A 24,239-nucleotide genomic window follows, 5' to 3' on the forward strand; every position below is an offset into this window, starting at 1 on the left:
TAAATGGTAGCTACAAAATAGACAGAGGGAGGTTAAGAATAGTATGGGAAATGGAGAAGCCAAAGAACTTATATATATGACCCATGGACATGAACTAAGGAGGGGAATGATGTAGGAAGGGTGGTACAGGGTGAAGGGGAACTAAGGGGAGAAAAATGGGACAACTGTAATAGTATAATCAATAAAATATATTTTAGAAAACCAATATTCTAAAATGATTACAGCAAGCATAATTAGTATTGATAAGTAAAAGATAATATCATAGATGATGTTGAAAGAACAGATTCCAAAACTAGACTGCCTGATTTCAAATCCTGGTTCGAGGCTTTGTATGATTTTGAGCCAGCTATTTGAAATATTTGTGCTTCAGCTTCATCATCTATATAAAAGAAAATAATGTTAGGCCCTGGCTGGTATGGCTGAATGGGTTGAGTGCAGGCCTGTGAACCAAAGGGTTGCCAGTTCAATTCCCAGTTAGGACACATAACTGAGTTGTGGGCCAGTCCCCAGTAGGGGGCATGCTAGAGGCAACCACACATTGATGTTTCTCTCCCTCTCTTTCTCCTTCCCTTCTCCTCTCTCTGAAAATAAATCAATAAAATCTTTTTTAAAAAAGAAAATAATGTTGGTATTGGTGGAGAAGCAACGAGTAACAGCCCTTGTTCCCACTGTGCAATGGACTGAATACTTATGTCCCTCCAATATTAGTAAATTGAAACTCTCCAGTAATACGTTGTGGAGCTATTGGGAGGTGATTAGGTAATGAGCATGGAGCCCTCATGAGTAGGATTAGTGACCTTATAAAAAGAGGTCAGAGGACTACGTAGCTCTCTCTGCCATGAGGATAAGACAACAAGACAACTTTCTACATACAACACAGAAGAAGGTACTCAATAGAACTGGACAATGCTGGTACTCTAAACTAAGACTTCCAGCCTCCAAAACTGTGAAACCCTTCCAAGTTCTGAACTGAATGAAAGAGAGAATAACTGGCATACATAGACGAAAATATCCTCTTTATTGTGAGAAAGGTTGAAGAACATGGCTCTGGGTTTCTTAGCCAAAAGGACATCCTCATGTGCACCCCCCAAAAGTCAGCATATTTGTCTTCCTACTCCCAGGCAGCATGAGGAAGTTAAGCCCAGACTGTGCAAAATTTGCAGCACAGATCAGTGGAACATATGTTCATGCAGACAAACAGCTCTTAAGGTAAAGAGAGGAAAACTAGAAAAGCCAGGAAGAAGTGTTCTCTTGTTTCTATTAGCTTTGTTTGAGAATTAAATGATGCATGCATAGTACACCTCATTCATGGTGAGCATTCAATAAATATTAGGTTGGGGACCCAGGATGGCAGAGGAGTTAGTAGAAGTGATACTAACATCCCCCCAGGACCAAACTGGAGCTATAAATAAATTAAAGAAAAATCATCCTGAATAATGAACTGAACACTAGCTGGAGAGAAGTCTTATAACCAAGGACATACAGAATGAACCATTTCACAACAATGAGACTAGTAGGAAGTACAAAGGCACAAGAGGGATGGCTTGACTCCCACGGGTGGCAGTTGAAGTTCTGGAGGGATACTTCAGCAGCCGTGTTGGCGAGGGTTCCTCCTGAGAAGTGTGGAGTCTAAACCCTAAGCTGGACTCCCCATCCTAAAGTACCAGAATCAGGAAAGGAACCCAAATAACATCTGGCTGTGGAAAGCAGCAGATTCCTGCCTCCCAGGGAGAGATGGCTAGAGACACAGAGAGCCTCTTAAAGGGCCAATGCACAAAATTTTGTTTGCAGCCACTTACCCTGGTTTCCAACAGAGGGAGGGCAGAGTGGACTAGAGACACATAAGGAAAGTCTGGTTGGTGACTGTGGGGAGAGAGCTGAAGGATCAACCTCCAGGATCCCTGTGCCGAGTCATTCCCCATACTGCAAAGTCAATCTTTCTCAGGCAAAGGGCTCCCCTCCATGTGGCATCAACCTGAGGGGAAACAATAGCCTCCCCCAAGAAATCCATCTCACCTCATCCTGTGGAGCTTAAGCCAGGCTGCTGAGTATAGCTAGAGGCTACATTGTAATTAAACCAAACAGCAAAGGTGGATCTCTGGGAGCTCTGAGACTTTAGCTGACCCTTCCGCAGTCTGGAGCTGGTAACAGCCAGCTTTGGTACCCATCCTGCTTCTTTCTGTACACACACAGGCCCAACAGAGGGAGCCACAAGCTGTAGATCAATGATAGCTCCAAACATGTTGCTCAGGGCCAATCACAGAGTGTCTGACATCGACCTGCACCAGAGTCTTTGTAGATCTACCTGACAAATACAAAGAAGCAGGCAAAATTGGAAGACAAAAAAAAAGCCCCAAATGAAAGAATGAGATAATTCTTCAAAAGAAGAACTAAATACAATGGAGGCAAGCAATTTGTTAGATAAAGAGTTCAGAGTAATGATTATAGGGATACTCAACAGCATGGAAAAAGACATACAAACCATAAAAAAAGGACCAGTATGAAATAAAAATGGAATATCTGAAATAAATAATACACTGGAAGGAATAAACTGTAAGGAAGATGAAGCAAAGTATCAAATCAGCAGTTTGAAAGACAAGATAGGAAAACACCCAAGCAGAGAAGAAAACAGAATTTTAAAACTGAAGAGAGCTTAAGAAACCTTTGGGACAACATGAAACATAACAATATTCATATCATGGGAATACCAGAAGGAAAAGACAGTGAGCAAGGGATCATAAACCTATTTGAAGAAATAATGACCAAAAACTTCCCTAATCTGGGGGGAAAAAAGATATGCAAATCTAGGACGTGTAGAGAGTCCCAAAAAGATGGACCCAAAGAAGCCTATACCAACACACATCATAATTAAAATGACAAAGCCAAAAGACAAGGAGATGATCCTAAAACCCAAAAGAAAGAAGCAGTTAGGGAGCTCCAATTAGACTGTCATCTGATTTTTCAACAGAAACATTTCAAGCCAGAAGTGACTGGCAAAAATATTCAAGATGATGAAAAGCAAGGATCTACAATCAAGGCTACTCTACCCAGTAAGGCTATCATTTAAAATTGAAAGAGAAATAAAGAACTTCCTAGACAAGAAAAAACCAAAAGAGTTGGTGAACTCCAAACCACTCCTGCAACAAATGTTAAGTGGCTTGCTAAGGAGAAGGAGAAGAAAAAGAAAAAGAAAAAGAGGGGAAAAAACAGGAAAATAGTTAAAAATAAAATGGCAGTAAATACATATCTATCAATAATCTCAAATCTCAATAAATTTAAGAAGACTGAAATCATATCAAACAACTTCTCTGCCCACAATACTATGAAACTAGAAATCAATCACAAGAAGAAAACTGAAAAATACATAAAAACATGGAAGCTAAATAACATGTTTTTAAACAATGAATGGGTCAGCAATGAGATCAAGGAAGAACTCAAAACATACATGGAAACAAATGAAAATGAGAACACAAAGCCCTAAAATCTGTGGGACACCGGAAAAGCAGTGCTAACAAATTCAAGGGAAAAAAAGGGAAATTCATAGCATCACAGGCCTATCTCAAGAAACAAGAAAAATCTCAAATAAACAATGTAACTTTACACTTAAAGGAACTTGAAATAGAACAACGAGCAAAGCCAAAAGTGAATAGAAGGAAGGAAATAATAAATATCAGAGCAGAAATATACAAAATAGAGTCTAATAAAATAATAGGAAAGATCAATGAATCCAAGAGCTCATTCTTTGAAAAGATAAACAAGATTGACAAACCTGTAACCAGACTCATCAAGAAAAAAAGAGAGAGGATCCAAATAAATAAAACCAGAAATGAAAAAGGAGAAATAACAACTGACACCAAAGAGATACAAAGGATTGTAAGAAATTACTATGAACAACTATATGCCAACAAATTGGATAACCTGGATAAAATGGATAAATTCCTAGAAATGTACAATCTTCCAAAACTAAATGAGGAAGAATTAGAGAATCTGAATAGACTAATTACACCTGATGGAATTGAAGCAATAATAAAAAAACTCCTAATGAACAGATGTCCTAGACCAGATGACTTTACAGGTGAATTTTACCAAACATTTCGAGAAGTACTAACACCTCTCCTTCTCAAACTATTTCAAAAATCTTAAGACTCCCAAGCTCATTTTATGAGGCCAGCATTATCCTAATTCCAAAACCAGATGAAGACAATACAAAAAAAATAGAAAATTAAAGGCCAATATCTCTGACAAACATAGCTGCTAAAATCTCCAACAAAATATTAGCAAACCAAATGCAGCAATCCATCAAAAAGATCATACACTATGATCAAGTGGGGTTTATCCCTGGGATGCAAGGTTGGTACAACATTCACAAATAAATAAATGTGATCACCACATAAATAAAATGAAGGATAAAAACAACATGATCAATTGATGCAGAAAAAGCATTTGATAAAATCCATCACACATTTATGATAAAAGCTCTCAGCAAAGTGGGAATAGAGGGAACATACCTAAACATAACAAAGGCCAGTTATGAAAAACCCACTGCCAACATCATACTGAATGAGCAAAAACTACAAGCATTCCCCTTAAGACTGGGAACAATGCAGGGATGTCTGTTTTCACCTCTCTTATCCAACATTGTAATGAAAGTCCTAGCCATAGCAATCAGATGAGAAGAACTAAAAGGAATACAAATTGGAAAGGAAGAAGTAGGTATAAATATAATACCTTTTCCAAATGTATAAATACCATAGCTCAAGTTTGCTGGCACCATGTTAATGAAGAAGCTATAGGAATGATTCTTGACTCTTCTTTACCAGGTGTTTAGAGTGACAGTCCACATGTGAACATCCCCCTCCACATTCCGGCAGCTCTGATGGCATCAGTTTCTTCAATTACTGTATGCCTGAATAAATGACAAAAATACAGGTCCATTTTTTTCACCAAGTTCCCTTTGAGTGCTTCAGCAGCATGAGGTAATTTATCATGCTTTTTGTGCAACATGCATAGACTTTTTAAAGAATGAACATAGACTTTCTCCTCCTGTCCAAAAAATAAGCAGTTCTTGGGTTCACAACATTAATAGTTCTGATTTAGACAGTTGGACCAGCAGTATCAGTGGGCCCAAGTAACCCAAACCATAGATCCCCTATTGCTCTTTTCATCTTGCTTCATTTTCCTTTGGAGAAAGACCCAATTAAAAACATTTGTGGATTTTTCTAAGGATGTTTCCTTCACAGAGGTTACATTCAGCTTTTTGCAGGGGCGGGGGAAATGCCAGAGCAATTAGTGGCTCTGGGGAACCACTAGTTGTTTGTGTCCTGTTTTAGAAGAAATCATTGTGGACCTCAGTCTCTACACAGAGGTCCTTTCAGAATGTGAATGCTTCCTAATCATTTGGAATACACTTAAAATTGCAATCAACAGTCATGCCCTTACAAGGGCGCCTTTATTGTGCATTTTAAATTAGAAGTCATGACATCATGCAGCAAGTTCTTTTCATCATTCTTCTCTATTCACCTCCAGCTTGTCAGCTGTCATTTCTCTTTAACATTCAAGAACGTTCTCTAATATACTTGCAGAAAACCTGCTGCTGAAATGAAGGAATATATACCTGCAAGTTAGTCATTTCCTAGGTGACATTCTAATAAGAAACCCATTTTAGGATAACAGCCCAATTGGAACTAATTCTCCAGTATCCCCTGTGGTCAGGAAGTAGCATGTCCAAATTAATCAAATGTTCTGGTGCTTCATATATTCTCCTATTTAGTGTAGTTATGGTTTTACATCTTACAGGATGAAGAATTTGTAAAGAATTAGAAATAATTAATTGTAAAGCAAAGAGGAATAGTATTTAATTTTTCACTGACTGAGACATTAGCCTGGGATCTTGCTGGCATTCCTCAGTCAGGATTAGGAACAGCTGTTAGTTTTCTGCGGCTACACAAATCATACAGGTTAATACGTCTCTGGTTAATAAGAATGCCGGCAAACAGAATTTACTGTAGCACTCAAGCATCATTGCAGAACATAATAGTAATATCTTTCCAAAGAAACCAACAGAGCCTACACTATTTTAATGGTTTAAATTAATCTTAAATACACTGTAATTTGGGGGGGCCTCAACCTTTTAAAAATAAAACAAGATAGCCAAGAAGAGGAAGTTTGGATAGGGAAAGAGGAAAATGTACATTTTGATAATACATTGTCAGGAAATAAAATTTGTTACACAATGGCCATCCAGAGACACAGCTTTCAAAAGGATAGAACTTATTTATTTAAAAAATGAAATTTAATCACAAATTTCACTTACAACGTTTTAAAAGCTTTCAAATGCAATTGTTTTATTTTTCAGTATCTTACTATATAACCACTCAGATTTTCCAAACAGATAAATTAGAAAAAGATTGTAGCTTTCACTTTAAGAGAAGGCAAATAAAATAAAAAGGGAGTAAAGAGTCCAATATATATTGTAGTGCCTTGTGGCCAGCAGGACACTTGGAATATCCAAGTGTTAAGGGTGACTGAAACACTTTTCCCCAAGAGGACAAACCCTGACCTTGTTAGCCCAGTTTTTATATTAAGGTTTTTCTGACTAACTCCCATTTTAAAATTTCATTTTAAAAATTCTGTATTTACAAACAAGCAAGCAAAATATAACCAGACATTAAAATTAAGAACAATCTGACAGTAACCAGAGGGGAGGTGGGAAAGGGTGATGGGGGGAAAGGGGAGAAGGGATTTCAGGAACAACTACAAAGGACACATGGACAAAATCAAGGTGGGGTGGAATCAGGGGAGGGAGGTGGGGATGGCTGGGGTGAGGGGGGAGTGGTGGGTGGGAAATGCAGATAACTGTACTTGAACAACAATAAAATTTTTTAAAAAGCAACTGAACCTAAAAAAAAAAACAAACTAAGCAAATGACTAGAACAGGAACAGAATCACAGAAATGGAGATCACATGGAAGGTTATCAGTGGGGGAGGGGAAGGGGGAGGATGAGGAAAATGTCCAGGGAATAAGAAGTATAAATAGTAGGTACAAAATAGATGGGGGAGGTTAAGAATAGTATGGGAAATGGAGAACCCAAAGAACTTATATGTACAACCCATGGACATTAACTAAGGTGGGGGAACATTGGTGGGAGGGAGGTGCAGGATGGAGGAGAATAAAGGGAAGAAAAAGTGGGACAACTGTAATAGCATAATCAATAAAATATATTTTTAAAAAGAAAAAATTCTGTTTTTATAAATTTGAGCAGAATACTCCTTGTATAAAATTAAGCATAAGTGCATATTATATCACCTATTTTCCTTGACTTTGAAGACAGGAAACAAGGGGTTGCCATTATCCTCTCATGGTTTCAGTTTCAGAGTGTTAATTTTACCTCTGTTCTTTTTATTTTGATTCCTAACTCAGAGTTTCCAGAAGTGGAAACTTTTAAGATAGTCTACCCTCAGTACAGAAGACCTTGAGAAAAAGATGTCTTTGTTATGTCACCATTCCACAAACATCCTCTTCCAGTGAATTTATCCTGTGATATCCAATAACCTGTATAAATTTGTCAGTGGTGATTTCTATGTGTACTAAAGTTGTAAGTTATTCTCTAAGTGATTTCCATTCATAAAGGAAATTTATTTATTTTTTATGAGAAAGTAATTTTAATATATAAAAAACCTTTAGAATATTTGTTCAGTACTTTAAGTAACATAGCATCCTTAGAGGTGACTTTTTTGAACGATGGTTTGGATTCAAAGATATTCTATGTCTTCTCAAGTAAAATAAATTTTTGCTCATGAAAGCCACATGTTTTAAAATACACAAATTGTTATTGTTAGATAGTACCTTAAGAGCATGTTGGTACCAAGTGCTGAGAGATACAAAGGGAGGAGGAACTTGAAAATGTTTTCAAATGATTTACTTCATTTTTTTCTAATTATTCTCCCAAGTACTTACCAACCTGTTTTCTCAGTCATAACAAAATTATCTTTGCTATGTGTCACCTGAATATAAATCCATCTTTAATTAGGCCTTTTATAGTTTTCATGACCTTGAGTAGTTGTGATATTAACTTCTATAAACTATATTTTATTTTCTAACTATTATAATTCACATATTCATTCATTCATTCACTCCCCCATTCAAAAGTATTTTCGTGCCTACTATGTTTAAGGCACTGTTTTATGTACTGCGAATATGATGACTAACCAAAGATTCTTTCCTCAGAAAGGTTATAGTCTATTAATTGAAATAATAATTGGAGCCCTGGCTGGTGTAGCTCAGTGGATTGAGCGCAGGCTGAGAACCAAAGTGTCCAGGGTTCGATTCCCAGCCAGGGTACATTCCTGGGTTGCAGTCCATAACCCCCAGCAACCGCACATTGATGTTTCCCTCTCTCTCTCTCTCTCTCTCTCTCTCTCTCTCTCTCTCTCTCTCTCTCTCCCCCTCTCTGTCTCTCTCTCTCTCCCCCTCCCTCTCTTCCCTCTCTAAAAATAAATAAATAAAATCTTAGAAAAAAAATAATAATTGGAAATAAATAACAAATATAAAACATAACAGGCACTCTAAGATAGGCACAGTCAGCCGCTGTGGGAGTTCAGAGGCAGACAATTATGATACTATGATTTATCATTAAAAATATGTATTTTGTCTTCTTCCACTGTTTCTAGCACAGAGCTCCTAAAATCCTTGGAATTTCTTAAGTGTGACAGCTATAAAGATGTCTCTTGTTAATAATAAGGTAACTTTTGGAACCTAAGGATGGGGCTTGGTTGCTAGTCACAACCACGTGACTAGAGGATTGGAACTTTAAGTCCCATCCCCTTGACCTCTCCAGAGTGAGGAGAGGCTGGAGGTTGAATGGCCATTGGCCAATGGCCAATGATTTAATCAATCATGCCAATGAAGACTCAGTAAAAGCCTCAAAGGATGGATTTCGAAGAGCTTCCAGGCTGGTAAATATGAGGAGGTGCTGGAAGAGTAGGAGAAGACATGGAGGCTCTGCTCCTTTTCCCATACCCTGACCCTATGCTCTGTTCAGTCTGACTTTTTTTAGTTATATAGATTATTTTGTAATAAACCAGTAATCTAGTAAGCAAAATGTTTCCTTGAGTTCTGTGAGCTGCCCTAGCAAATTAACTGAACTGGAGAAAGGAGTGTTGGGAACCTCTGACTCATATAGCCAGAGGATCAGAAATATAGGTAATAATGTAGTTTTCTAATTGGCATCCTGAGTTGGAGGAGTCATTGGAACTTCCAATTTGTAGCCAAGTGTCAGAAGCACAGGTAACAGTCTGGCCTTGAAACTGACATCTGAAGGGGGATGAAGGAAGTTGTTAGGACTGAACCCTTAATTTGTGTAATCTAGTGCTATCTCCAGGTAAATAAAGTCAGAATTGAGGTGGATTATAGAACATCCATTTGGTGTCCAAATACTATTTGTTGGGGTGGTTGGGAAACCCCACACACACATCAGAATTGGTACCAGAATCAATTTAACAATATTCTAGATTGAGTATTTGAGATGGCTTGCCTTGTGGAGGATGCTGCATTTGACTTGAATGTTAAAAGATTTTAAGAGTGAACATTTAAGGACAATAGTGGGAAATAACTCCAGGCAGAGGAGAAAATAAAGAGATTCAAAAACTTAGTGTGTGAACAGGGTCATGTTTAGTTCAACTCAAGTGAAGTGAAGAGTATAAAGTGGATGGATGGGAAAATTAAGTAGGGACTGGATTTTGGAGCCTTTGAATTCCTGACTAAAATATCTGAGTGTCCTTCAGTACTAATGTGGAGGCTACAGAAGGCTCTGAGCATGATGGTCTAAGTGGTAATGTGTAATCTGGATTAGAATGAGGGCAAACTGAAGGCTGAGGGAAAGGAGGGTTCCCTTTGAAAGATAATGAAGACCCTGGCTGGTGTGGCTCAGTGGACTGAGTGCTAGCCTGCAAACCAAAAGGTCACCGGTTTGATTCCAGCTCAGGCACATGCCTGGCCTGCACACCAGGTACCCAGTTGGGGATGTGTAAGAGACAACGTAATCAGTGTTTCTCTCACATATCATGTTTCTGTCCCTCTCTTTCCCCCTCTCTAAAAATAAATTTTAAAAATCATTTTTAAAAAAAGAAAGCTAATGAAGGCTTCAAGTAGGGAAGTGTCGATGACACCATAGGAAATACTGAATAAGTAGTTGTTGAATTAATGAGTTGAATGAATTAGTAATTAATGAGTGAAACAACCTGTCCAGAAAGCTCTTTATAACCTAAACTATTATCATTTACCCCTAAATAATTCAATTAAATATAACGAGAGTGGCAACAATAGCCACTTACCTTCTTTAATCTTCAAAATAACATATTTTTAAAAGCATTCACATGACTCCAACAGTGGTAGTTAGGAAATTGAATATAAGTATTCTCCTTAAATTTCTGAATTTCCACAAAAGCTCTGTGGTACCACACCATGTTGCAGCATTTTTCAACCTTTTAAAAATGAAACAGAACAGAGAATACATTAGAAAATATCAGAGTAAATTGCATACAGAAAGTACAGTTTCAAGAAACTTTTCAGTGTGTGTGTGTGTGTGTGTGTGTAGATCACACCATGAAATTATATTTTGATGTGACTCAAAGTCAGTATACTCTCTGGTATTTTCCATGTTATCCTAATCCCTTATCTGGCTCCTGCCATGGTTCTTCAGAGCCAGCAATGAATAGTTGTTCTACAGTGTTATGATTTCTTATGTATGTGATTCCTATTTGCATTAAAAGCCTTCCAACAAATGCACGCCAAAATTCATTTTTTAATTTTTAGTGTTTTCTTATAGATCAACATACCTTCCCTTCTTTCAGAATGCTTGGGCTCACCGTGAAGTGCATTCCTAGAGCTCCTGCAGAGTACTGGGCTGCTTTTAAGTTAAAGGGTTGGGGGGCGGGGGTTGGGAAAGCAGTCATTCCAGGTAGGACAGCCATAAGATTTGCTGTTCTTTAAGTCAACAATTTTAAGCAGTTAAATCACTGCTATTTGCTAAAATAAAATTTATTTTCACTTCTTTTTTCTTTTTCCCCCCTCTCTCTCAGCTGCCTGCCTTGTGCTTGGCTGTATGATTTTCCCTGATGGCTGGGATTCAGATGAAGTAAAACGAATGTGTGGAGAAAAGACGGACAAGTACACTCTCGGGGCTTGTTCAGTCCGCTGGGCATACATCCTGGCTATTATTGGGATTTTGGATGCTCTGATCCTCTCATTTCTGGCATTTGTGCTTGGTAATCGACAAGACAGCTTGATGGCAGAGGAACTAAAGGCAGAAAACAAAGGTAAGATTGCTTTGGGGAACATTTACCTGGACATCTAAGCACAAAAAAATAATACTCTACGTTCTTTCCTATCAAGTACCAGTGCTTCCCCTGTGCATCTAATTTGCTGCATCTTTTAATGCTATCTAGTTTCCCTCAGACTTAACTCAAAAGTTCATACCATTAAAGTATCATATTTTTATACTCAACTTTCTGAGTCTGATTCCATTATTATTATTCAAATACACTTTTTCCAGTTTTTCTTTGCTGCTTTCCTGAGTTAATGGCTATGAATACAACGTTTTTCCTTTCTTTTTGTCTATTTGACTAACTGGAGAGTGCTTCCTCTCCATGTATTCAGCTATTGTCTGGGTTGAAGTAAATGCCAGGGGAATCTCAGGAAATTATCTATAACTGTCTTTATTAAACTGTTCACAATCACTTTATTTGAAATCAGACTCATTCTCACAGAAAGATAGTGATACTGGCCCCAAATGGTTTACAGTTAGATATTTCAGTACTTACCTAATTAGCTGAATTTTAAATGTGTTATCTGGGTAACCAAAAGTCCTCAGATTTCTCTTCAAAAAGAAAATACCTTCTGAAACACAAAGAAACTAGGATATAAAATAGGAAATTGACTAGTGAATGATAGAGAATATTGTAAGAGGCCAATAAGGCAGCAAATCATTATTCAAGATAAATCTTTTAATTTTGTTTCCATATTTCTAAACCAATTTCTTGGGATAGAATTTACTGTCTCTGTATAGACTTAACGTCATTTAACTGTTTTATCTTTATAGCACCTCTAATATTTTGAACTTATATTAGTACCTTCAACTGAGTGGCTTCTTCTTCTAGCTTTTATTCCTAGTTGGGAACTAAATCCATCTTTGAATTATGAAATTTAGCTTATGTCAGGTACTTGCTAACTTCAGAAACTTTTCACTGCTTCAACAAGCCTCAAATATAAGCATATGTTAGTATCTATATGAATGTCTCATGTAATGTTAGTGTAGCAAGCTTTAAATTTAGACCATCACTGTTTATGCTTATAAACTATGAACTATAAGGAGAGAAAATTGAGAAGTCTGGGAAAGCAGCATGGTTCACCCACAAACCCTTTATCATCCTGATTTATAGACAGAACATATATTAATTTACTTGGTTCTAGCAAAAACATTCTAAACACAGAAATAATACTTTCATGGGAAAGTAGTACTGATACTTCCTAAAAATGCAACTACTTTCCAAGTAAAAAGGATGACATGAAGTTAATTATTAACTTTGTAAAGCACATTACAGATTTAAAGTGCTTTCACATGTATTCATTAACTGGTGCCCTTGTCTGTTGTCTTTGTAACTTACTGGATGTATACAGGTCTCTGTCTGGTAACTTCACTTCAAAATTCATAATAAGGATAACTCAATATTAGAATAAGTTGCCTTTCTCTAAAGAATGAGTTAAAGAAAATGACACTTCAGGAGTTTGTTTGTATTTTCCATGTATCTTTATAAGGATATTGCTTAGATCCATGAATCCTTCCTAACCACCACCCTGATGGACAAAACAAGAATCACTTTTACATAAATTCTAGAATATAGTAAAGAAGGAAAGAGAATTCAGTTCTAGTTAAACTATATCCCAACTACAAAGTCTTAAAATGAAAGGAAATAATGGATGCTGCTGAGACATAAATTAACAATCACAAAGGTGCTATTCAAAAGGAAGACAAGCGGGGCGGGAAACAGACAAGTGAATGACTTCATCTGTATAGACCACTGCCTTTTAAGATAATTTTCCAGTGAATTCACTTCAATCCCACTTCATTGTCTCCTTTCAACACCTCCCATAACATTTCTTCAGCCCCTCCTTTTCCAGAAGTGCAAAAATAAATTAAAAGAGGTGTTTAGCAGAAATGTTTCATAAATTGTAAAATGGCAAAATTGGAGTGACTTTTAACATACAACAAACAGAAGGCAACAACTTTGATGATGCAATTGCTGTTTTAGAATGAATTTCCATGAGACATAAAGTTAATAATCTATGATGCGCCTTCAAAATCCCAGAATACTGTTGCGCGTGGGTCACCGGCCAGCAGCCAGCAGTGACCACGGAACGCTGTGGATGGCTCACCGAAAAACACGTGAGAAACAAAACACACATGCACAGAGACAAGACTAGTTTCTGTGGGGAAGTAGGGACAGAAATGGCCACCCCCCTAGTGGGGAGGGCCCTGATTTACCGTCCACACAAGCTTTTATTGGGCTCATTTTGCATAATAATTCAGGTAAAGTACAGTACTTATCAGGGGGAAGTAAGGAACTATAGAAAACAAGGAAATCTGCTGGTCTATTGAATGGGGGTCAAAGAGCTGTAAGACTTTGAGGAACAAACTTCCTCCTTGGACCCCTCTCATTCAACTGAGAGCATTTCAAACAAAGAAGGTTTCACAGTAATTTACATGTTCTTTCTTAGGCCTGATCACCTAGGGAATCTGCCCTTTCAGCACAGAGCTGCACCACCCTGTCATTGTTTCAGGCTTAGCACGGGAACTAAGGCAATAAGGAGATTTTCGCCCAGATGAGAACTCAGGCTATGTCAAAGCCGAGGAGCGAGGGTCCATCACCCCCTTTTGCTGTAGCCCCCAAAGTCCTTCTTTTGGGGGGCCTCCCAAAGTGATCGTGCCTGCCTTAGGTCGTTCCCCCCGTGGGGAATCTTACCCGTCTTTGGCTAACCGACCAAGCTTTTGGGGGTTCAGCAGCAGAAGCAGCATTCCTGCCAGGGAGACAAGCCCTTGTCTCCTTGCTGGCTTACGGTTCCAAGGGAGTTCCCTTAACCTTAGCCTAGGCGGGGGTTTCAGCTTCTGATACCAGTCAGGGCGGTTCCGACAGAATACTTTCTCATTTAAAAAAAAACAAACCAAGAATCTCTGGCCAGATGGCTCAGTTGGTTGGAGCGTCATCCCCTACACCAAAAACATTGTGGGTTTGTTTCCTGGTCAGGGTGCATACCAGAGACAACCAATCAATCTCCACCCCCGCCCCCTGCACACACCCTATCTCTCTCCACCCTTCCCTCCTCTCTCTATCCTTGGGTGAGAATTTTTTTTAAAGCCCCTCGAAGGGAAGTGAAAACTTTCTAAATAATCAACTAACTTTATGCAGGAGTTGGCACATGCCAGAAAACTACCGCTTGCTCTGAATTTGAGGAGCCAGGCCTGCGGACTGCATGCTGCCCCTGCCTCTGGGGAAAACAGCAGACAGGCAGGTGTTCATTCTTGTTTGGGAGTTCAGCAGCATGATTTCTAAATGAGCAAACAACAATAGGCATTTAACCCTGATATATATTCTTAATTGCATATTTTAACACACTGAACTGTGAAGTCAATGTAATTATGTAAAATTAAAGTTTCATCAGATAAAAAGGATTTGAAATGAAAGCTTCATTTTTTTATTTCTTTCATTAGTTGTAAAAGGATAAATAATTACACTTGCCATAGCTTCTGTGGCACACAAGCTCTTACCTTGTCAGACACCATTCACAAAGAGGTCTGTTTCTTCATTTATGTATATGGTCTTTGGAATTGCTTATCAGGTAATTGGGTCCTTTCATGAGCTGTTTTAAAGTCACTTTGTCTTCTAGTACTTACACTGCAAATGAGAAAACATGATTATCCATCAAGAGATGACTCCAGCTACCATTTATTTATCAAGTGGCTTAAGCTCTTTTTAATGCTGTAATAAACAGAGTTAGAATAAATTTATTTTACTTTAACTAATTGAGAAAGGCTTTAGAATTTTGATTTAAGGCTCCACGCCATGCCTTGCCCTAGCCACATTGTGAGCAGCTGTGTGGTGTAGCAGGAAGAGCACACTGCCCAGAGCCAGTGCCATCTCTGACAGGACCTGAGGAGCCTTGCACCCACATCTTAGTAGTCCCAGAATTAAGCTTCCTCATCTGTAAAATGCTGGTTTGTCTCAATGGTGTCTGAGGTTTCTTCCAGCATTCCAAAATTCAATTCTGGGAATACCCTCAAAGGTGTCCTTTGAAGACTCTCCGAGGGCGGTAAAAGCTCTTGCACAGCGAACACACTAAAGGCTTTTTTAGGGGCTTGTTAGCAATGCATGGCTGACTAGAGAAGGGAAAGATGAAAGTCAAGGAAAGGATGTCCAGGGTTTCTCCCACAGCCATGTACCTGCCCCCTGAACCATGCTGTCACAGCCCATCCATTCACATCACCAGGAGTAAAATGGGTCAAATTTAGAAACTCTGGCCCATGCGGACACCTTGACAGTGGACAGAGCCCTGGATCAGTGATAAAAAGTTTGTTTCTGGTGTCAACTCCAGCATGTATTAGTCATGTGACTGAGCAAGTCCCTTAACATCATAGAGCCTCAGCTTCATTGTCTTTAAAATGAGAATACTAATACCCAGACCTGCCTCCTCCTTAGCCTTGGGAGAGTCCAACAAAAGCATGTGTGTGGAAACAATATATAAGCAATATGTATATAGGCTTCAGTTGTTATGAATTATTCTCCCATATAACATTTATTTAATTTTTGCAATCATCCTGTGAGATAGTTATTGTCATTCTAATTTTTGAGATTCATAAAAGTTTAAGATTTGGTCTAAGTTTTTACTGCTAGGAAGGAATGGACTCAGGGCTCAAACACAAACCCCCTTACTTGAAATTTGAAATTGTTTCAATTACACAAGATGATGTAATGATTAATTCTTAATAGATGCTGATTCTATTACTTTCAACTTGAACAATCAGCTCTTTAGCAAGTAAAGAGTTTTGTCTTACTTTCATTTGGTAGCTTATAGATAATGTTATTTAATCAAAAGTGTAATACACTTAAGAATGGAGAATAGCGTATAAATTGATCCTCTTATTTGACTGTGTAATTGTATAAAAACCCAATGAAATACAGAGAACAGATTGGTGGTTGCCAAAGGCTGGGAGCAGGGTGGGGCCAGGGAATCGGTGAAGGTAGCCAAAAAGAACAAACTTTCAGCTATAAAATAAGTAGTTAATAATGCTATATTATATATTTGAAAATTGTTAAGAGACTAGATCTTACAAGTTCTTACAAGATTAAAAATATATAACTATGTAAAGTGATGGATATCAACATATACAAACATCAAATCATTATATTGTATACCTGAAACTAATATAATGTTATATGTCAGTTATATCTCAATGAAAAAATAACAAAAAAAAACCTAGTGAGGTAAGATCAGAAAGGTCAGGCAAAAGTATCTTCAAGTGCTTTGAATTAAAACTTTATTAATACCATAGTGAACTGTTTGTTTCCCAATGGAGTTTTTGTGGAACAGAATCCTTGGGGCCATCAAAGCATCTCAGAATGTGTCTCTAAAATACTGAATATATCCTGATGGCTTTTCAGAAGGGCTCAAATTAATCTAAGAGGTGGAACAGATCCTAGAGGTCCTCATAGATTTGTTCTATGTCCTTGCTGCTGCTAATTACTCACCTTCAACTTCTTCATAAAGTCCCTGTATTTAGGTTTTAACCCCAGCACTTCACAGACACTGTCTTCTGAAGTTTACCCCCCAGTCACCTAATGCTAAATTTTATTGTCAATTTTCAAATATTACATTGTATCAGCATCTTTTTACAGTTGACTACAGGACCCATCTTGAAATTCTTTTTTCAGTTGACTTCCAGTAGCTGATCTTTTCAAGATTTCCTTTCGCCTCTCTGGAGCTCTTTGTGCTCAGTCTTCTTTGCTGATTCCTCCCTCTCTCCTAACTCTTCCTATCTACAATCACTTCCTAGGTTATCTCATTTGATGTCATGGCTTTAAATAACATTTATACCCAAATGACAACACAATCTCCAATTCTATGATTCTGTTCCTGTTCTAGTTGTTTGTTTAGGGGTTTTTTTTTAACCCCTTCTTGCCTACAAGGTTTTTTCTGAGAAATCAGCTGATAATCTTATGGCAACTCCTTTGGAAGTAACTATCTCCTTTTCTCTTGCTGCTTTTAAGATTCTCTCCTTATCTTTAATCTTGGATAATGTAATTATGAGGTGCCTTGGTGTGTTCCTCCTTGGGTCTAACTTCTTTGGGACTCTCTGAGCTTCCTGGACTTCCTGGAAGTCTATTTCCTTTGCCAGACTGGGGATGTTCTCCTTCATTATGTTTTCAAATAAGTTTTCCATTTCTTGCTCTTCCTCTTCTTCTTCTGGCACCCCTATGACTCCAATGTTGGAGCATTTAAAGTTGTCCTGGAGGTTCCTAAGCCTCTCCTCATTTTCTGAATTCTTGTTTCTTCATTCTGTTCTGGCTGAATGTTTATTTCTTACTTCTGCTCCAAATTGTTGATTTGAGTCCCAGTTTCCTTCCCTTCACTATTGGTTCCCTGTGTATTTTCCTTTATTTCATTTTTCATAGTCTTCACTTCTTCCTCTATTTTACAACCATACTCATCCATTTCTTTGAGCATCCTGATTACCAGTATTTTGAACTCTGTATCTGATAGACTGGCTATCTCTTCACTGCTTACTTCTGTTTTTGGAGTTTTGATCTGCTCTTTCATTTGAGCCATATTTCTTTGTCTTGGCACATCTGTTATGTTGTAAGGGGTGGAGCCTTAAGTATTCACCAGGGTAGGGCAACCTATATCGCCCACTGTGGCACTGTATGTGGCTGAGGGGTGAGAGTGGAAACAATGACACTTGCTCGACTCTCAGCCAGTTTTCAGCCTCTACCCCTACTACCCACAAGCAAATTGGGCCCTTCTGGTGCTGATTCTCAAGTGGGTGGGTTTGTGTATGTTCTAGAACACTGTGGACCTTTCCAATGAACTCTCCTGTGAGTCTGGGAGTTTCTCCCACTACTGCAACCCCCAAAGATTTTTACAGCCAGAGGTTTTGAGGCTTTATTTCCCTGTAACCCTGGGTTATGTGGTCTGTCTTGCTCCCAAGTTGTTCCTCCTAGTTTATCCACATGCAAATGTGGGACCACCGGTCTGCCAGCCAAGGCCTTGCTGCATGTCCTGCCCATCTCTGCCCCTCCTCCAGGTCTGAATGAATGTTTCCTCTTTAACTCCTTGGTTGTCAGATTTCCATACAGTTTAATTTTTCTGGAAGTTCCCATTATTTTTTTGCTTTTAAATTGTTGTGGTCCTTCTTTTTGTTGTGCAAGGGGGCAAAGTGTGTCTACCTACACCTCCATCTTGGCCAGAAGTCCTATTTTACCTCTCTTTTGTTATTGTCTATCTTCCCCCAGAAACGCTGCACAGGGGCAGGAATTTTTGCCTCTTTTGTTCACTGCTGCATAGAGCAGCTATTTTCAACCTTTTCATCTAGTGGCACATATAAACTAATTACTAAAATCCAGTGGCACATGAAAAAATATATTTTTTGTCTATCTGACCAAAGTATGATCTTGATTCATACATGCTAGATGACTATTGTTGTGTTGGCTGTTGTCTTTTTTTATTTGACAATCTAAGGAGAAAGACATTAGGGCCCCTGACTAACTAGTCAGGTTTTGTATGTTTTAAAAATTCTTGTAGCACACTGGTTGAAAATCAGTGGGCTGGAATAATGTCGAGCATATGTAAGTATTCAATAATTTTGTTTTGAGTGATTGAGTGAATGAATGAATGAATGAAAGAGCATACTAATCTCTGTCTCATGAGTGACTCCATTGTTGCACAGAACTTAGAATGTTTGTGTTTCCTATAAGTTGAAATGTGACTGCTTATAATGTCCACCCACTGCTACTCCCTGTTCTATCTTAAGCTATTGACTTCTTTAGAAACAGTTATTGTGTCGGTAATGGTTAAAGTTATACATTTCCCAAGCAGCATAGTTTCCACATCTTACTGAGTGTCTGGAGACACCTATATTGTCAGTGTTCTCTACTAGCTACCCAAGGAACCAGGGAAGAGGACCACCCCTGGTGAATAAGAGGCAGAGGGAGAGAGTGTATGAAGGTGTGGTGGAAGAAAGAGAACTTCACAGGGGTCACTTGTGGATGTTTTGTTGGAGATTGTCTCCTTCAATTTACCCTCTATGCCTACAGATAATTCATAGAACATCTGAATTTCTAAGACTGATTCTGGCTTATTCAAAAAATATACATTGAGATCATGAATGTACCATGGTGCACTCATATAGGGAGCTCTCTCTTTAACCTACACCCAACCTCAAGTGATACCCTCAAAGTCATACCTTTTCTCTCAGCCTTCTCCAATTAGTGAACTTAAAGTCAAATGTGGTTCAAGAATCTGAGGGCAAAGGCAGTGCTGACTTTGAATGACTGTCATATGCTCTATTATTCACTCTAGTTCAATAGCTAAAATAATTTTGACATTTCATTGATCTTTTAGTCACTGACAAAGGATCTCTGGATAAATATCAACCCAGCTAGAAGAAAGAAAGGAGGAAGGAATAAAAAATAAAAAACTTTAACAAAGTTATGATATTCAAGATTTGGCTCTATGAGTAAATTTTTAATCAGCATTTCAGCATAACTTTATGAAGACTTGCAGTTAGGTTAAATCCTGCCAGCTTCACCCCCTCACCGTTCCACCTCTTGCCTTCTCCCTTTTAACAGTATCATCATGAAAACTGAAAACAAGGGCTACCATGACCTTCAGAAGAAACAGCCTAGGTTTATGGATTATATTTCTTTCCAAATTACTGATCTGTGGCCAATTCTTTTTTATTTTTTATAAGACTGAATCTAATTTCAGTTCTCTACACTCTGGATAGCATTGGTACACACCTCAGTATTTGAAGTCATTTAGCCATCAATTATGTCTTTTTAAATTTACTGTTTTTATTTTAATATGTAATACAAACTTAGTCATTAAATTGATTTTTATTTCATAGCAAATCTGTCATTTCTAGTTTTTTTCATCTATACATTTAAGCTTCTAGACCAAAAATATATCTATGAAAAATATTTTCCCCTATTACTAACCCAAAGTAGTTTATTTTCTTCATGCATCTGGTTAGTTTCCCAACAAAGAACCTCTTTGGCTTCTCTCTTACTCATCCCAGTGCCTCTGGCTCTTGTCCATGTGCCTTATTGAGAGAACATGTACTAAGCAAAATCTTAGTGTTCTTGATTTCAATTCTAGTTAAATCTCCTTGGGTCTCAGCTTTCCTATTCAGATATTTTTTAATGTACATAGAACTTTTTTTGGCAGAGTGGATCTTTACATTCTTGCTACATGTTCAGTGATTTCATTGTGAGGTTAAAGAACACAATGAAAATGTAACCTGTCACTTCACTTGCCTCACAAAGTAGAAACATAGCTGTTCTGAACTTCCAGTAGGCTGGGTAAGAACACAGTGCCAAGCAAACTACTGCTGAGATAAATGTATTGAGGTTAAGTTTGCAGAAATACATGTTGTCTCTATTAATGATTTACAAAATATGACATCCTCCCAAAATCTTACAAACTTTATTTTTTCTCTAATGATGATGTCTTACCTGTTATCTCTAGTGAGATATTTCCTAGGATACAGTAAGCACTTAATATATTTGAGCACTTGTTACTGTTTCATTGAATCAGTTTCATTAAAAAAAAACTGTGTAACATCTAATTCATGTCTCCACTTAGTGTCTTCTGTACATGAAGCAGTTTGTCCCTTGCTTCACTGATTGCAAAGGAAATAAATTTACCTGCACATTACACATAGATACACATATTTTAAAAGAATCGAGGAGTCGTATGTTAGAACAATATACTATAACTGACACTTTAGGCAACTCACTGCACCTCCTTAGGCCTTATATCAACAGCCACAAAAGTGTACTGTGCACTTGACTGTTCAATAAACAATGAGTAAAACTATGGCGTTCAACTCACCAAATATTTTTTTGTGTGCCTCAAGCATGCCAAGTTTAGTAATAGGCACCAGGGACTTAAAAATGAGTAGAACAGGGTTTGCCCCAAATTTCTTTGGGAAAGACATGTAGTGTTATAGGCACCAGGTTGTATTTCTGAGATGCAGTCCTGTTTTGACATCTGTGGCTTCATGAGGGTACTTCGTTAGTGTCATCTCTGTACAGAATGAGTGAATGCCATCCTCTGACAGGTGACTTACTCCAGCACCAATGAAAGATGATGGTATAATAAGCAAAGACTGCATCCCAAAGACAATTTGACATACAAGGTTTCATCTATTAGGCAGCCTTTAAAAAAGCAGCTTGTGGAAAAAAATAATATTAAACAAAGGAAAACAAAACTATGAAGAAATTAAAAATACAGCAGATAGATATGTGTGGCTTAGGGACAAGGAAGAATGATAAGAGAGGAGTTCTCATATCACTAAGGCATTCACTTTAGAATAGCCTATTTAAAATCTAAAATCCAGGAACTATTTTGAGGAAAAGTCTCTTTAATTGTCAACATTATCACTCTTGAACCATGTCTTTTTGTTGTTGTTGTTGTGGAATTACAGCTGTCTCCATTTTTCCCCATTGCTCTCCCCTGCCCTACCTACCCACCTCCTCCCACATTCAGTCTCCCCCCACCATTGGCTTTGTCCATGGGTCCTTTATACATGTTCCTTGGCTTGACCCTTCTTTCCCCCTTTATCTCCCTTCCCCCTCCCCTCTAGTCACTGTAAGTTTGTTCTTTATCTACATGTCTCTGGTTGAACCATGTCATTACAGTCAGTTGGCCAGCTGATACTTAGCAAATGCTATATTTATGCATTTCACTGATTTTTTTCTTCCTGCTTTACTGCCCAGAATATCTGGGCCTTGAGTCTAGTGGGAGAAAAATCAGTTTGCCGTGAGTAGATATCATTTTCCTAACTTAACTTGAACATGTCGCCTTTGATGATGTGCCTGGAATAATCAAGAAGTGAAATGTGAATTCTGGGAACTACCACATGATACTGTCTGCAGGTCGATGTGCTGTCAAAACCCAGAAAAGAGAGAGTAATGATGTTGTCAAGAGATCTGGAGGGCACAATTTACTCAGGGAGAAAAGCAGCTATGGTGTTAGTATCCATCATCCCAACATATGTTCTGAAAAAACCACTAGACAGACTGGTCACCGGAGAGAAGCCCAGGCAGGAGGTGGACACAGCCCATCAGGTGGCAGATGAGGTGGCAGCACTCACTGAAAGACAGACTGACCCAGTGTCTTCTAAGGGGCAGCTTCCAAAGAAACTCTAAAACAACTGTCCCTTGTCTCAGAGAAGGTGGAAAGTCCAGTGGTCACATGAGCAAATCCATCTGCTCGCCTGATACTTCTTCACCACAGGCCGGCCTTTGGTGCCAAAGTGCAAACCAAGCCAGACATCTGTAACTGTCCAGGTGAGAGAAACACAGCAAAAAAAAGAAAAAGAAAGCCTTTTCTTGCCCTGGCTGGTGTGGCTCAGTGGATTGAGTACTGACCTGCGAACCAAAGGGTCACGGGTTCAAGTCCCAGGTGGGGCACGTGCCTGGGTTGCAGGTCAGGCCCCAGATGGAGGAGTGAGTGAGGGTTAGCCATACATTGATGTTTCTCTCCCTCTCTCTCTCCCTTCCCTTCTCTCTAAAAAAATAAGTAAATACAATCTCTTTTTAAAAAAAGGAAAAAGCCTTTCTTGACCTTGGTAAGTGAGGACCAAAGATGCTATATAGATCAGTATATGGTAGCAGATAAAACTGTCTTGAACTTTCTTTTTCAGGAAAATCTTTTAAAGGCATAAGTAACTGCTCTTTTTGGCCAGGTGGGGTGGTGTTCGGCCCAGGGAAAAATCTTAGTAGTGGGCTTAATTACTTTTCAGACATTGAGGTGATAATAACTAACTGTCTCCTCTCATCTCCACCAAGGATAAAACTAAAAGAATATTGAAATATAATCACACAGTGAGGACATTTAGAGCCAGAAATCATTTGATTCCTCACAATTACCTAGGGGTCTTTAAAAAAATATTCTAGTGCTTGATCCCACCCCAGATAATCTACTGCAGTTGGTGTGAGGTGGATCCAGGTATGAAAACTCCCCAGGAGGTTCTAATGTACAGCGAGGGGTGAGGACCAGAGGGTTCACCAAGCACACTCATTTTACAGATGAGGAAGCTGAGGAACTGAGAAAGGAAATAAAAAACATCACCTCAGTTTGAATTTTCATAGTTACAAAATGGTAGGTAATCAATGACATACAGTCAAGTTTCATTCAATAACAGGCTATGCAATCATCTCTCTGACAGAGTTCCATTGCTGCCTTTTTTGGAAACAGAGCTCTGTGCCAGCCCTAGGAAATTTATTTATGCCACCTGCTGGCTCTATGAACTTGAGCAACCCTAAGCTTCAGCCTTCTTGTCTGTAAGAACATTAATAGAAACTGCCTCATAGAGATTTTGTAAAAACGACATAATGCATGAAAACTGTCACAATATCTGACACATATCAACTTATTTTTAGAGCTTTGATTTTACTTGGAAGACACACAAAGTGTTTATTATATGTCATGATTCATGTCAAACAGGGCCCATGCCCTAACCACTTTGCCCTGTTGTCTCCCCTTGTTCCTGCAACTCTGCATCATAATGGAGGCCTCATTAAGATCTAGAAGACAGCTCTCTCTACATGCTTAAATATTATTTTTTCTTCTGGTATCTTTACAAATTGTTTTAATAAAACTGGTGAGGGTTAGTTTTTTGGTTAGGGGTTTGGTTTTCTCATTTGCAATCTTCCCACATACACCCATATCTGGGAATTAGGGGCATGGGGTAGGGGGCTGCTATTCTTGCACATTTGCCATCCAGAGAGCTCAAACTGTGTAACTGGCTGTGTAAATTCAATGAGAGTCACCAGGAAGAGCTTATGATCCCTTGACGGAAATATGACTCAATCCTTTACAGTAAAGTTCCTTTACAGTAAAGTTCCTATTTTCAACCTAGCTAAGAATCCATCACTGCATTGATGGACTGATGAAGGACAAAAGC

At 38.4% G+C, this 24,239-nt stretch overlaps 1 protein-coding gene across 2 annotated transcripts in view; it reads left to right on the forward strand.

The window, feature by feature from the left end:
- Positions 1–24,239, forward strand: part of LHFPL3 (LHFPL tetraspan subfamily member 3) — a 606,934-nt gene that overhangs the window by 377,827 nt on the left and 204,868 nt on the right. For both annotated transcript variants that reach the window (XM_028525374.2, XM_028525373.2), the window contains exon 2: positions 11,080–11,316. In XM_028525374.2, the coding sequence (XP_028381175.1) occupies positions 11,080–11,316 (237 nt within the window). The remainder of the gene's footprint in view (positions 1–11,079; positions 11,317–24,239) is intronic.

Source organism: Phyllostomus discolor, chromosome 10 (assembly GCF_004126475.2).
Source record: "Phyllostomus discolor isolate MPI-MPIP mPhyDis1 chromosome 10, mPhyDis1.pri.v3, whole genome shotgun sequence".
In the NCBI taxonomy this organism is placed as follows: domain Eukaryota; kingdom Metazoa; phylum Chordata; class Mammalia; order Chiroptera; family Phyllostomidae; genus Phyllostomus; species Phyllostomus discolor.